This window comes from Argiope bruennichi, chromosome 8 (assembly GCF_947563725.1).
Source record: "Argiope bruennichi chromosome 8, qqArgBrue1.1, whole genome shotgun sequence".
NCBI lineage: Eukaryota > Metazoa > Arthropoda > Arachnida > Araneae > Araneidae > Argiope > Argiope bruennichi.
The window spans coordinates 70029026-70046299 of NC_079158.1; the positions used below are offsets into that span (position 1 = coordinate 70029026).

Genomic DNA, 17274 nt, shown 5'->3' on the forward strand with positions numbered 1-17274 from the left:
ATTTGTTGTATAAGTGATATGTAATTTTACATAAATTCTGCTTTATCATTTTACAATGTATTTAAGATGGCTTCCCAATATCAAAAATTACATTACTTTAAAAGCTGGTATATTTTCACTACATTTTCTAAAATTCGTAACTGTTTTTTTGTTAATTCATTTAGCTCCTTATTTAAAACTAATGACTTTAATTTTTGAAGGAGGCGGCCTATTTCAATATTCCCCCCTGATGATAAAAAAGAGAGAGAGAGAGAGAGAGAGAAACAATTGCAATCGTTAACTAACAATCTCCCAAATACACCATAGTCTTTAAAATATAGAGAAATATATTTAAATTCTCTATTACTAAACATCCATTTAATTACAAAGCTTTATTTAGTAAAAAGTCAACGTTAATAAGCTTGTATACATTTCCAATCTAAAATAGATTTTAGCAGTCATAATAAAGAATGAATAGCGTTGAAAATAGTTCAAACATACATTAGAAAAAAGGAACTGCGAAATACAAGTTGAAGCCCGACCGCTGAGTTTTAGACAGATGTAAAGCATTTATAAAAGACAGACACCATACTGGAACATTTTTATTTCCTAACACAGAATTAGCAGTTAATGCAAAATGATTCATAATGAAATGCTAAAAATTGACTGTGATTATTTTAAATCGTAAAGGTGAACTTAAAATAAACTACAAATTTCGATACGAACTGATGATTAGTGTTATATTATGAGGCATGTCCAGAAAGCAAACTCTCATTTCGGCTACGTTTTCGTTATAAAAATAAAGAAGGGTCTAACCAAAAACAAGTCACTTTTTATTAATGTAAAAATGTTCAGCTTTGAAAGGTATCTTTTTATGCTTTAAACGTAATCTAAAATTCTTATTATAAAAGGGAAACAATTCTAATAACGTTACATTTTATATTATGAGCTAATGCAAATGGTCATCTAACTTATTTATGAGAGAGATTCTAAAAGAATATTTAGTTGCTAACATGATTTGGAATTCTAGTAATTGTAATAAAATACTCTAGCTCAATATTTTGTAAAAGAATATAATGATAGATACATTTAATGGAAACTGTAATATGAGTAAAAAATGTAACAATTTAAATTATCAAAACGATGTACAATTTTATTTGATGTATTACAATGAATTAATTGCAGGAGAATATAATGTTTAGTCAAAACACTTAAATTTTCAAAGTATCAGACGTAGAAGTAATACGAACAGTCCCTTTCCGCTTGCTAGGTAAGCTGCCGCATCAGCACGCAGATAAACCGCGATGGAGAAACTGAAGTTACGGAACTTCTACGGGCGAATAGTTTCACAAGTCTTTTATACAATTTTAAGAAAATAAAATAAAAGATTTTATTCATCATAATTATATCGCCGTATGATGACAAAAATAAATGTATATAGAGTATTTCTAACTAAAATAATTATGTACAAATGCGAAAATATCGAAAATAGTATAATAGCATTTAGCAAGAAAAACAGAGAAAAAGTTTCGAGGGAGGGGAATGTAATTCTAGAGTAGATTACTGATGAAATATATTATTTTCAGACAGAAATATCCAACAACAGAAAATGAAATATGCTAACAATTCTAATATCTGCAATGTCTATTATTGTTATGAATCAAATGTTCCGTTTAAATTCCGTTCTTTTTAGAAAGTAACAAAGGTTTCATAGAATAATTTATTTTTGGAAACAGAATAATTTACAATAAATAATATACCTGCGCAATAAGAACGATTTGGGAAACAAGAATTATTCTAATCAAATAAGATAAATATAATTTCGAACATATTGAAATCTAGAATTGAATAAAAGTCAATTCTAGATTTCAATATGTTCTGATTATCTAAATTCTTAAACTTTCAATATTACTTAAAAAGAATTACCTTCCAATGCTTTAGAAATCTTTAATAACAGAATATTAAAAAAAAAAAAAATTCATCTGAATTCAATAATCTTGGAGGACGACATTTTATTTCAAAATACTTACACGACATATTTTTTCTAAAGAAAAAGCTGTGAAAGCTACATAAAAATTGTTCTAATCCAATAATAAAAATTAAATTTATTTTCAAATTTCAATTAGAACTAATCAGACGATTTAAAAAAGTTGCGATGTTTTTTTACAGAATATTAAATGCACAGATTCTAAACTTAAACTACATTCATAATAATAATGTCTGGATTCATGATAGAAGATGACATTTTATTTTAAAATGATTATATAACAGATTTTTCTTCTTTTATTCATTACAACAAGCTGTGAAAGCTGTATAAAACACGTCTAAACACTCATAACTTTTCTCGAACTTTCGATTTCTATTTTTAGTTAAAAACAAAATCTACAAACGGATTGGAATTCTGATAAAAATTCCAATACTCAAGATGTGAATGAGATTGATTTCGAATAACAAGAACATAAAACTGCATAACAACCATTTCGGACCGTTTTATAGGGTGGATATTTTATTTATATGTCAGAAACAAACAAAATCTCTTTGAAATACTGACACGTGTGGCACTAAAACAATCGATTTTATAGATCTATTTTTCACTCTATTTACTTAACTAAACGACTATATATATATATATATATTATCGGATATTTTGTTTCGCAATCCTATCATTAAGATGTTTTTGTTCCGACTTTAGAAAACTAGCTTTACGACTTATTTTTCAAATAAATCGTCTGATATCGAAAAAAATATCTTTGACACATTAAAGGATTACAATCATGTACGACAATATATTTAATTTGATTTGACCACATAATTGTAATTGCCATATATTCTGTTTGATCGGAAAGATTAGTACCACTAAAAATAAATTTCATTGGAAGTAAGAATAAGCAGAGTTAATGGAAATAATCGCATTCGAAAAAAATTTGGCTTGTTTCTGTATGATTTGTCTAATGATTGAAACGTTGAAAAACAATGAAATTATCGCAAGGAATACTATTTAAGAAGCATTTCAAATGAAAGTGTATTTTATTTAACATATATATAATGTTTTTGTTACTCAAAAAAAAAAAAAGCGATGATTACGTTTGTAAAGAGTTAAGCCTTGCGAAACGGATTGTTGGTGTTTAATATAAGGTTTTCATATCCAAGAAAAAATAAACAACCCATTTAAGATGTGATTTTGATTTATCATGATTAAAATCTCTAATAAATTTTTTCTTATCAACGTTCAGTTTGATTTTAATTTCGAATTTTTATAATCGCTCTTTGGGAAATATATTAATATTTTTATATGAAAATTAATAAATTTTTTAACATATCACAAATAAAATTAACGATTATTTGCCGTCAAATTACCATTGAAATATTATTTTTTTCTACTCAGAATTCTAAATCAACATATTAACAATTGAAGCAAACGATATTTGTTTGAATTGCTCAACAAATGATATACCGAAATGCAAAATATTGCTTTTAAAAATATAAAGAGATATAAGGTTACAGCGCACTTATTAAAACTTAAAAATGAAGGCATTCCCATATATTTATTATTCATATGGTACAAATAAATGTATTGTTTGAGTACCATAATTATACCAATACTTTATGCAAACGATTAAAAAAAAAAAACACCTTAGCAAACACATTTTACATAGCATTAGACCACTTCGCAAAGAAAAAAAAAAACATACATAATCAACAACATGCCAACAACAACATTGACTTCAGACGTATTTCAAACCACAGCAGACAGTATTCCATCAAAAAAAAAAAAAAAATAAATAAAAAAAAAATCGATGGTGTAAATCGGAAGAGTATTAAAAATCCCTGGCGGGCAATACATTATATCGTTCAAGAAGCAAATATGTCAAGATTCCCTAAGTAATAACATTTCATCGAAAACTACAGCTTTGGTTTTCCCTTTATTTTTGATTACGAATTCTATCAGCCTTCTGTTCTCGCCGAATCAATTTAATTCACTCGAGAACGAGAAGGGGAAGTTCTCGAAATAAATAAATGCAATTCCTATTCCGTCCGAAACAACGAACGCATCAGATCGACCGATTCCGAAGGCATCGCTCAGTGCCACTGGAGGGATAATGTGAAACATAATACACACAGTCGGGAATCACACGGGATAAAAAATGGCTCACATCCTTACTTTATTTTTCACCTTAACTTTTCTTCTGTGAGTGTTTATTTTTTTAAATAAAAAAATGATGAAAAAGACATCCGAATATAGAAGAGCTTCGGCAAAAATTGCAGTGTTGGCAAAGCAAAATTTTAGATCAGAATTTTTATTTCTTTGATCATTTTAATCACGTGGAAAAAAAACAAAAACAGGAGAATGATATTCTTTTGATGTGTATAATTCGCGTAAAGTTCCTTTTTTCATTTTTGGCAACATAAATACTTATTCCAAAATTCACCTTCTACGTAACAGAAACTAATATTTAAAATAGCGCTTTCAGTATTTGGCGGAATACGTTGAAATTTTCTGGAAAAAGAAAATTTTTATCGTTTTTTCACTTTATTGAAGATTTATCCTTTTATTTCAAACTTTATTAATCATTCATATAGCATGGTAAGTTTATTCACATTGTTTAAACAGTTAAATAATAACATAACTTTCCGACGAGCAGTCACTAAATTAATAATAACTTATTGATAAATATTGGTTTGTTTTTCAATACTTTCATATTGGCCTTTATAAAGCATATTACTTTAAAATAAAATGTCAATAGAATATTACGGCATATATTAATATTTCACCAACTAATATTTTAAGAAATTTAAATTTAACAGTATCGTATTAAAAGTTCTTTACAGTAAGACCATCTAGATTTTTTTTAACCAGTTAATTCTTTCGACCTCTTCAGAAGATGCGTATCTAAATTGTGTCGCAAAAAATTTAGAGATGACGAGTATACATCAAGTTCAGAGTATGTATAATATAAAATTATGTTCCACTGAAATAAATTTAATTTTTTTTATTTCAGTAATCACATTTATTTATGGACTTAAACTAACATACATTCTTTTTTTGCATATGAACGAAAAGAAACATTAAAAATTATTTTATTATTTCAATTTGGTGTTAAGAGAATGGTATTGAGCAAAACATGGTACAATGCATAATAATCTTTTATTTGCTTCTTTAATTTCAAATATTTTATTTTAAACATCTTGAATAAAATATTCAAAACCTCAAAATATTTTTATCAATCAAATATGCCTCAATAAATCAACCTCAAAATATTTTAAACATCTTGAAATTTACGATTATGTTTTAAAAGTTTAAGAGTTTTTACTAAAATTGTAATTCTAATTGTCATTACTTATTGCTCCTGACGAATAAACTCGCCATAACGCAAAGACGAGTATACTCGTCAAAAACAGTTAACTAGTTAAGAACTTTTTGAATATATACTCCAATTTTTTTCATAAAATATCGTATATTTAAATGAATTCTTTAAACTCATGTATTCTAAGGAATATTTCGTCAACAAATATCGAAATCAGAAAAAAGGATTCATAATATTAGATTTTATGTCATTATGATGAAAAAAATTTCTTAACAGAGGATGTAACTGTTATGCTATAACAAAACATAACACAACTGCATTGTGTTTTAACGAATTTTTACGAATTCTTGATGAAAGATTCCGATCTCTTTTTGGCGAATAGCACGATCGATAAGTACAATTCAATTTGCAATATCCGATACTTACAAATTTACTGCCTCCTTCACACATCTGAAATGGCGAAATGACAAATCCCATCAACACAACCCCATCTGGATGGCTGACACTTCCTCCAGCAGCAATAACAGTTTTAATGTCGCCCTCCCCCCGAAATAACTGCACCACTGTTATTCCGAAATATGTTTCCCGATTACTCGCACCGATTCAATTTCTCGTAAACGACATTTCACGAGCTGGCGATTTTCCGAAAAGGCAGGGTGGAGAACGATGACTTGAACACCCCCGCGATCGATGAAGATGGGGAATGGGGAACGATACTAGGGGTCTAAACTGAATTCACGTGATATACCAACAAGGGAATGAAGACTCAGACCAGCACCAGAGTAAAAATCTACTCACTGCAAAATGGGGGAGGGGGGATGCCATTACACAATTCAGATAAATTCGTCGGATCAAGGGGAAACGACTCGTCGGGATTGTGCTCTGACGCGACGACGTCAGACGATTTGTCAAACGAACTTTGTTTCGAACAAAGGGGTTTCGTACGTCGATCCTGAGCACTGCTTAGGACAGAATTTCCTCCGACATCTGTTTTTCTGAGTAAAGGAATTTAAATTTAAGAAGAGAAGAACCAAAATTGAATGATCGCGTGAAAAATAAGAAGGTTCTGGAATACTTAAATTTCGATAAGTGTCTGATGGATTTAAGGTGTATTGTCCTAAATAAGCAATAAATTTGCATGACAATTTTATACGACGAAGCGATTATTATTATTATCGAAATTTTTCAGGAAATATTTTGTTTGAGGAAATCACAATTGTCTTTCCGAAAATAGCAAGAAGCTATATTTTTAATAATAGCATAATAATATTTTTCATCTCTTTATATTTCTCATACATGAGCGTCTTGTACCTTGTGTGTGGTGATAAGTAACCAGCCAACTGTTTTTGACAAGTATACTGGTCATGGAAAAACAGATGTCGTTATGACGGGTTTATTCATTGAATATTATCATATTTATATAATAATTTTTAATTATTATATTTATATAATATATATGTATGTTTATGACAATTTAGATGCACATTTACCGAAACAATAACTGCAAAATAAAACAAACATGGGTAAAAATGTCAGCAAATATGCCAATTTCGAATTTATAAATTACTTAACATATCTATACAAGCAGATCTTCACACACCAAACTAATTTGATAAATGTCATGCAAAATTAGTATTATGGATTTTTTTTGGGGGGGATGGGGGGAAGCGGTCCCTAATTTATAGTAATCAAATTAAGGCTACCTACGTACCAACGCTATGTTACACACATACTAAACGAGATACTTAAGTATTCAAATGTGGTATCAACATCTGATTAATAGTTGTAATTTAGCACTGTAAGCTGTTAATTTAAAGTTTCCATTTCAATTCTTATACATCTTACACCATTGTCATGAAGTAGTATATAGTGGCACAGCTATTACAGGATTCAGTGGTGTTTCGTCTAAACCAGAAAAGCTTCTCACAAAATGCACTGAATTTAAAATCCCACTTACTCTTTATACTCTTAGTTAATATAAAATTTCCAAACATATACTCCAATTTTTAATGGTATTAGCATAATTGATGGCAAGCTTCAAAATGCAGTTAGATACACAGCGAATAAATAAGACTTGAGTCATTCATAACTGTGACTGGAACACCAAAAAACTTGGCCCTCTTCCCATTCATTGTCTTGAAATTTTCACTGACATCATGGAATCCAGTTTGCTCTATAATTATGCAGTCGCTTTAAATGTACACCGATGAATCAAAAAGGATAATGCCTATCATTATCAAAGACAGACTGAAACCGCCATCTTTTAGAATTATTTTTAGTTTAATAACCATGTAATAATAACAGACATATCATAATAAAACGATTTGAAACGAAATGTATTTTGGGACGATAATTGCCTCAAAATATTTCATAACTAAAAAAAAACATTTGAAATTACTACATATTTATAAATTCGTTAAAAATACAATTTTTATTAGATATATTAAGTTTTTAATTCATAAAGTAAATTATTAAATCATTTGGGAAAAAAAGATGGTCTATTATTTACACTTAAAAAAAAACGATAGAATCGGAAAATACTAATAACATGGAATTTCAATAATAAAAGATGTAATCGAATTATAACAGAGTTGTGAAAATGTTGCCAACTAACGAAAACGTAACATAAATTTCCGTGTTTACATAAAGAACGGGCTTCGAATGAAACTTTAAAACATTTCAACATTAAATATGTTCATGCAAATATTAAAATAAAATAGGTGTGGCTGAAAAAGTCAAATATGATTAAGTATAGTATTATTATCAAAGAAAACAGATATCACTTTAGAAACCTACACTATGTATTTATCACTTTGAAAGATTAGCTGTTTAGTTTTAAAATGAATTACTTGTTTACTAGAAGGTATAAGTTTTAAAATTGGAAGCCAATTATGATTTTTTATGCATATCAGTAGCATTCGATTTTTCATTACTTTAATATAATAATTTTTTACCGATGCTCATTAGAACAAGTATCAGTCAAATTACAGTAGCAAATTGCATCTTTTTTTTTTCTTTCTGTTCTATCCCTTGTTTTTACATTAATTGCTATTACATAAGTATATCATATATATAAATGCCATAATTTATTTATCATATTTGGCATCTTTTATAAATGATTTTTAAAGAATCGGTTATAAGTAGCTGAAGTTAGGAAAGAAATTTCATTACATTGATTATTTTATCTATAAATCCTTCAAACTGCATAGTTTATAAAACATTAATAATTTATTCCCAAGTAAAAAAAAGAAAAAAAAAACCTCAGAATCCGAAATTTTTCCAAGAAAATTATGTAACTGTGCGCATTAATAATAACAAATATCAAAAGAGTTATCTTTAAGAAATAAAAAAAATGTAATTTAATATTTAATTATCAGCCTTCGCTATTATTTGCACGAACGCAGTCCAATTTAATAAACGAATAATTCAAAATAATTTGAATTATCTCAATGAACAAGCGTTCTTTTAATTGAACTTCGCTCATTTTAGAATTCAGCGCATTTCACGAGCGAAGACATACAAGCTGCGCCACCTCGTAGCGAAATTTGGAACATATTTACGCTTGTGCATTTCACAACAATTTATAACTTTCATCATCAATTTCTAATCAATGAACCATCGATAAAAAGAGATAAAGATAACAAGATTTATTTAATTGTTTATCTGAATGAAATTAATAGCCTATTATCTAAATGGCATACAAATTAAACTTTCACTTTAGAATCGACATGAAGCATTTAACCAAAATAGGTTGTAACGAAAGCTCAAATTCATAAATAAACTGGAAAAAATCATACTTTTTTTCTAACAAAAAAAATCTGTGCAGCATTAAAGAAAGGATTTAATTTTTGTAACGAAACAATGATAATATTTTTGTAGATATTATGGGTATTTCTATAGAATGCTCAGCTAAGAGCCTAAGAATTTTTTATATATTTATAAAATGTTAATGTTATAAATATTTGTTATCAACACAGCTAAGGAATATCAATATTTATGAATTAATATTTCCACAAAAAAAAGTATTAAGATCGGTAAATTAATATTCCGCGAAGCAGACGACAATTTGGCGATAAAATGCAAACGAACCCAGCCAAAAGGAAGTTTCGAACCAAAGTTCTATTATTGATTAATAAAATATATTAAATGCTGTAAACTCTAATAAAATTACAAGGAACTGATTCTTTTTTATATATTTATGATAATGAAATGAAATGGTAAAATATTGCTTTTACTTAATTCTGAAACTTTTCGAATTTTATTAACCATCTCAGATTTTTTTTAAAAAATAAAGCATAGTATAATTGTGAGAATAAATTTTATTTAAGAGAGATATATTAAGTAATTTAAGTCAGATGTCGATTAAAATTCTGATTATCAATCAAATAGTTATGTAGCGCTCTCTTTATCGTACTGAACCCGAAAATAAAAATTACAGCTTAGTTTTATAAAATAAAAAAATCATAATTACCTCTGGAAATTGGTGTACAGGCATCATTCAACTATCTTTGGAAGTAATTGGATTGATTGATTACAGATGTTGCAGTCATTGCATGACGATGAAGGATATAATAACGATACGAATATTTAGTTTTTGATATGAAATTAATCCAACACAGTTTGAAGATGACATCAAATAGTAAATAAAGTTGTCACTCTTCGAAATGCAATTAATTAATAATCCACACACAATAACAAGCGAGATGAGGTTTTCGGAACTGTTTGTTGACGAGGAGATCCCGGAGTCTCTCAAGATTTCAGAATCGCTGCGACCGTACCTCCAGCTTCCACAGAATCTTCACGTCGTCTGTAGCTGTGACGCTGATCTCCAGTGTCACGTGCTCAAAACAGCTCGCTGATTGGTTCGTAGACGGTCGAGTCTACTCACATAGTTCAGGGAAACACGATCGAAGTAAGAGGGAAGTGTGAAGCAAAACGAAGCATATTTGTAGTTCGTGATCGTTGGTTTTCTTGGTGTTGTTAGAAGAATGGAATAGATGAAAACAAATAAATCACAGCAGGTAAGTAAGTCAACAGATGTAATTAACACAAATATAAAAAAGAATATATTTTTTTTATTTGATAGAACAATTGCTTAAGGAAAGGCAGGTTTTAACGCCGCTCGTGATGTCATTATGAAGTATGTAATGGATTTAATATTATAATATACATATATTTTTCACTGAATGCTTGAAGAATGCTCAATTTTTTTCGATAGCTTGAGTGATTAAAATATTATTGTAATGAATTTTGAAGAAAATAAACGTCTATCTTTATTAAATATAAAACGATTTAAAAAATTCCTATGGAGGAGGGGGGTCGGTTTTGGAATGAAATTGTTTCACATTTCCGATTATTTTTTTATTCAAAATCAGTTGTGAAATGTATTCATATATTAGGTGTTATTACAACATAATTAAATGAGAACTGATAACGTTTTAAATAAAGCAAAAAAAATCTAATTGGTGATTTCAACCTATTTTTAAAAATTTATAAATAAATTAAAGAATCTGCGCCCTAAATTAATAATTGTTTAAAAATCTTGTGTAATTTAACGGCGAGGAAGAGAAAACACGTTTCCGCAACCATCTTCTGAGCGAAAACCGAAAAATGGAAGTGTAGCGCCATCTTTTGAGCGAAGGGAGAATTTAAACTGGGCGTAAACAGAGAACAGGGTGCACCCAAAATATGAACTTAGTTTATTACATAATTATTCATAAAAAAAAAAATAAAAAAATAAAAAAAAAACCCAGAAATGCTATTGAAATTTAAATTAATGAAAAGTCTAACAAATGTAGAATCTTTGAATTTGCGAAAAGACTGTTTGGAAAATAAATCATGTATTTTGGAGGAAAATAAAAAAGAATCCATTAAATATTTATATTTGCCGTTTAACATGACACAATGTATTAAAATTATAATTTTTATTCAAACGAATATGCTAAAAAATATCTATGATGTCTCATTTTACAATGGTGTTAGTTGCAATTAGGAGAAAATTTTATAAATTTATCTCTGCATTTATTAAACAAAATGAAATGCTATTTATTTCAAATAAACTGAATGAATAATAAAAAGAAATTTGCTTTTCATTTTATTGATTCTTAATCAGTTTTTATTAATAATTAATGTATTTTCATGTCATGGTTCAAGATGGTTACTTTATGGTCACTTTTAAATATGGTTCAAGATGATAGTTGTAATGGATATTATAGTATCTTGATGAATTGAATTTTTTTAACATTATAAAGTTAACAAACAGTATCAACATTTATCCGCAGACGAATATTTTTGTTGTCTTTTGTAGTAAAATTGGCAACTGTAAAAAAATCATTAGAGTATTAAAAAAATTATTTAAAAATTAAAAATGTCGCCTTTTGGATTAATACTATTTCTATTATCAGGAATTAAAAATGAGAAATCAAATATTGTATTTTTTCAACTATTGAATGAATGATTTTATTGAATGCTACTTACTTAATGACTGTAGAAAGACATTAATGTATTGTTTTAAAAGTTGAGAATCGTATTGAGATTTTCTAAAAAACTGTTTCAATTCTATTATAAGGTTGTTTATCGTTATTATTATTACTATTTTGAGAATAAAGTGAATAATAGTGACAGTGGAAGTTAGATTACAAATATCTTGTAGAAGTTTTTTTAATGAATAAATAATAAATTGATATTTTCAAATGAAGCAAGTATTAAGAAATTATTTTTTGTCTTATATTACTGAATTTTTAATATCTCATTTCTTAGTTGTAAAAATATTATTTGCAAGCCATAGATATTTTAAATCCATTTATTATTTTATTTAAAATAAATACCCTCTTTGTTTTGGAAACATAAACCTAACTTTCTAACAAATTTCAATAAATTCTCAGTGTTATTTTAAGTATAAGTTTTAATTTAAAATATTGTGCAGGTGTTCTTCAAAGATGAATTATAGTTGTTTTTTTTTAATAACTGACTGAAAATATTCATTTTTGGATTTATTTCAAAGTTTAGATATTACTATGTTTTTAAATAAAAAAATTAAATATGTTATTTCAGGCATACTAGAAGAGAAAAACAGTTCTTCAATCGAATGTTAATTTTTTTAAATACGCTATGAATGTAGGTTCTTTGTTATTCGGAATTTAATTTGTATATTTTAATACTTTTTCGAATTGTAAAAATTTTCTCAAAATATGATATTTTACTTCCGATATTGCATTCAAATATTTTAAGTCAAATAATTGCTCTTTTCAAATTTGTTTTATATTGTTAGCTTTCAATGTTTTTATTCAAAGTAATCATAAATTCGTTCACAATACACGCATATGCTTTTTGCTATTAATATCATAGAACGCAGAAATTCATTAAAAAAAAATTCTTCCAATTTCTGTTTTTCTCTTTAATTAAAGAAGAGACTTGATTAAAATTGTTGGATTAATTGTTTACAATTTTATAGTTTAACTTGTTGAATTTTGAATATTGAGTTTAGAGCGAAGAAGATGAAATTAAAGAAAGTGTACTTTAAAGATTCAAAACCAATAACATAATATTTGGCTGTTAATTTAAGAAAAGAATCAGCTGATTCTAATACACATCAGACTATTGTTTAAAAATTTCTTCTTTAAATTAAAGCTCGCTCAGGAAGTGACAATTTACATAGATTATAAAATGCAATATTATATATTAACATCCAATGAGCTAAAATTTTGTATTACTTCCATTTTAAATATGAAATTGGAATAGAACAACATATTAACAGAAAAAGCAAACGGTAAAATGCAGCTTTTATAATTATTTGTAAATATTTATATTTATTTATTTGCAGAGATAGTAAATAAATGAAATTAATAATTAAAATTTAGTTGCAATGATAGTAAATAAATATTTATTTACAATGATGGTAAATTTAGAATGATTTTGCCATGGCTGACAAATTTTAATCCTAAAGTGATATCAGTATGCTGCCGGTAGTTAATTTTATTTTATTTTAATTGTCACTGAAATACAAACAAGACAAGTTTGAAACACATCACAAAAATTATTACATTTGAATTATATCTCAGAGGTTTTCAGCGTCTTTAGTGTTTGAAATTTTATTGATAAAAAGAAAGGAAAATGTCATATAACTTGGAAATAATTACTTATAGTAATATATAAAAAATTAGAATAGTGCAGTGAAATTTTTGCTCAAATACTAATCTTAATGCAGCATATTCAATTCAAAAAGAATAAAAAGAGACAGATAATAGAAAAAGAGAGGAAAAAAGCCGTGAAAGGTTTTCTTTTTTAAAGTGAAATCAGTAACAAATATATTGAACTTTTTATCATCCACAAAACCTAATGCAATTTAGATTAAATTTATATTTGTATATTATAGTTTCAATGGATTGAATAACCCATTTAAAACTAGTGCATTATATACTATGAATATTCAACATATGTCTGAAAAAAAAACAATTGTCTTATTATTATTATTATCCAGAAGTAACAAAATTTTTAATACTATTTTACTCTTAAGTCATGAAAATTTAGTTAAAACTTTATCTTTCAATTTATATTAACTTTTTTATTTTTAGTGTAATATTAATATTTAATGATTTTTTAGAAGGATGCAAGTATATTATTTTTTGAGGTGATCATATTTATACAGAGCCAAGCGGTTTAATTTGGAGTTCGATTTCATTTCCTCAAAAGATTATTTATATATTTAAAAGTTGCTGTTCTGTTATCGTTACTGGCATCTTTTTATTTATATCAAACTTAGTTCTGGCATTTAAATATTTCTATTCCTAGATTACAAAAACGACTTTTAATATTTCATAAATGTTTTTTTATACGATTTGAAAATAATTTGATCCGACACTTTTATCCATTTTTTTTCACATTTTATAGTTTTATTCATTCATTTATCCATTAAACACATCTTTATACGTTTATCTGTATAATGCTTATTTAGTATGTTATAACTTATTTTCGCATTTAGTATTACCTCAAAAGATTTAAGTATAATCCTCTTGATTGCATTTCTATTGCAATGAATTCTGTTTATTTCTAAACTTAATTATGTAACTCTTGAAATATAAACTTCAAATATGCTATTAGAATCTTTTTTTTCTAACTAAGCCATCTACAGGAATAAATATTTAAGGGATGAAATACATTATCTCGATATTAAAGATTTTAATAATAGTGTATTTATAGATTGCTTCTTCTATCAGTTATATGTTTTTGCTAAGTTCTTTTTTTCCTTTTAAACAATCCATAATAATTACTACACAATGTGATAAGTGTTTTTATTATTTACTCAGAAACAATTTAGGTTCCGCCTGTATCATTAAGTTTTATTACTGTATCATTTCTGCCAATGAAATCGTTTGAAGAAGCTAAAATCTGACGTCTGTTGTTCTACTGTCTAATTTTCTTGTTCCAGATTTGCGAAATTTATATTCATTTCTATTTTTAACTTAATTAAAATAATGCAGAATTCATTTGGAATTTTTTTTATGTTCTAATGACATTCCAAAATTTCATATTAAAGAGAATTTTAGCAGATTTTTGTGGAAAATTTTAATATTGTAAATATGCAAGGATCGGCTACTGTCAGATAATGATGATGAATTGAACAATAATATTGATATTCGTAAGTTATAATATCATCTATCGATATTCATGTTCATGTATCATTTATTCACATATTATAAACGAAGAGGAAATAGCTGATGGAGCTTCGTTCTGCGCACTTAACGAAATGAAACATTCATAACAGAAAGATAAGCCTTGTCGTGCTTGTTTTAGGTTGCGTTTGAAATCTCAGCTCAAAACGAGTAACGCCGATTATTTCAATGAATTTCGTTGATTATAACACACAGAGATTTTTTAAAGCAAAGTATGCCCGTGAATGATATTTGTGGTTATGTGAGATAAAAATAATGGTAGAATCCAAAACAGAACTGTATTTCAGCATCGAACCCGATATTCCTCGGAAAAAGGTTTTACTCTTTGCATATATTGTTGCTGAAAATTCCATTCGGGGTTGTTCGGCGGAAAAGTACAGTAATGGAGATAGATAGATGTATGGAAAAAGGCTCGATAATGGATAACGACACTTAATTCTAAAAAAAAAAAAAAAAAAAAAAACTACGAAACACGGACAAAAAAAAAAAAAACAAAAAAAAAACACAGATGAAGCGTACACAAAATAACATTTGCAGAAATCAACAATACATCAGCAGGAAATCTTTACTAAACTACTGCAACAGCATAAAACATTCAGAGTGAACTCGATAGAAATCAGCATTCCAAAAAATGAATTCACTTGACTGTTAACTTGTTTTTGCGCCTTCGCTTTTATAATACATGTAACAAAGCATTGAATATAGCAGAAAACGTTGGAATTTTAGCCCTAACAGAAGTATCACCAAGATTCTCGAATATCCAAGATCCTTCATTTTTGTCATCAAAGTTGCCAAATTTGTCTTCAAGTTTGTCGTTTAGACTGAGAGTCATTAGCCCGCCACTCATTCAGAATTTTTGCATTTTAATTATGCTTAAAACTCTCTTCCTCACTAGGAAATTTACTGCTCAAGGAATCGGTATTACAGTTCGTAACACTGTAAATTTCCGTGTGAACTTAAAATATCCAAAGAAAAATCCATGAAGAACTTCGAACTATCCAAACTGTAACGGCAGACATTTGTTTTAACCATCCAACAATCTGCAGGTTTATGTTCAAAGCGGGATAAAAATATTAGACAGGAAATTCTTCTTCTTCCTCAATCAAGTTCAGACCAGGCACTCTTAAATTATAATGTGATTAGATACCACTGTAATTTCTTCTGATAGTAAAATTTTTCTTAGCAAACAAGGTGAAGAAATTGCAATAAAGTAATATTTTGGGCAAAAGTTAGAATTTTTCTAAGCGCAAGTTGAAAAATATGTTAAAAGATTGACAAATACTGATGATGGTGATTGATAAATTTGATGGTAATTGGTATGAATTGATAAATTTTGGGTATACAATTAAAAAGTTTTTCCATAGAAGTTGTCTAATTTTCTGTGCAAGTTTGCAACGCTTATGCAATCTTCGTATCTTGTTAAGCACATTATATACAGCTATTACATGTATACATCTATTATATACTGTTAACTACTATTATAATTCATTAAATCTATGCCACCGTTAAAATAACATACTCGATTCATATTGATAATATTTGATTCGCCCACATTGATTCTGATATATATATTTAATAACTTTGATTAAGAAATTTGAAAATTTTGAACATCACGGAATATTCCCCCTCCCCCCCCCCCTCTTTCGAACGAGTAAATATTCCATGAAATTCTACTTTTGTTTACTGTTTTCTTTTAATATTATTTTGTACCTGGTTTACTTCAATTCACTGGTTATAGATAAAGTTTCGTTTTCGCATTAAATTGTACTTTGATTTAATAAATTTGCTTTTTCCTGTTCAAATAAATAATGCACATATTGAAACAAACTCATTTCCTCTCTCTCTCTATCTCTTTTTTTAAATTTATATCTCCCTCTTTCCCTTAGTTCGCTGGGATTGATGATAACTAAAAATTTCAATTAAATATTTTGAGTAATTATGTCTTATGGTTTCTTCAGTAAAATATTTTTAAACAAAATTTTCAAACTCATACAATTTTAGAAGCGTTAAACTGTTCTTTACACTGTGTTATGCATTTTTCTAAATTTATATCAATATATCTTTATAAATCTAAATATATCACTGAAAGGCGCAACAATTTTTAAAAATGGTTACTAATTTTTTTAAAAAAAATTCACATTTGTTTGATTCTAGAGTTTACATCTTAATTGTAACTATGCTAAAATTTCAAAAATATTACTTAAATTATAAACATAATACTAAAATCTAATGAACTTAGAAAAGTAAGCCAGCCTAATTTTCATATTTTGTAAACCAAAAGTGAGTACGAAGTTGCGATGAAAGATTAGTAGCAACAA

The 17274-nt window shown here is 27.4% G+C and overlaps 1 protein-coding gene across 1 annotated transcript in view; it reads right to left on the bottom strand.

Moving 5' to 3' along the window:
* LOC129981173 (zinc finger protein Noc-like) overlaps positions 1-10081 on the bottom strand; it is a 28850-nt gene extending 18769 nt beyond the window's left edge. Inside the window, exon 1 of the mRNA XM_056091891.1 lies at positions 9757-10081. Coding sequence (XP_055947866.1) covers positions 9757-9783 — 27 coding nt within the window. The 5' untranslated portion in view covers positions 9784-10081. The remainder of the gene's footprint in view (positions 1-9756) is intronic.
* Positions 10082-17274: the final 7193 nt, after the last annotated feature.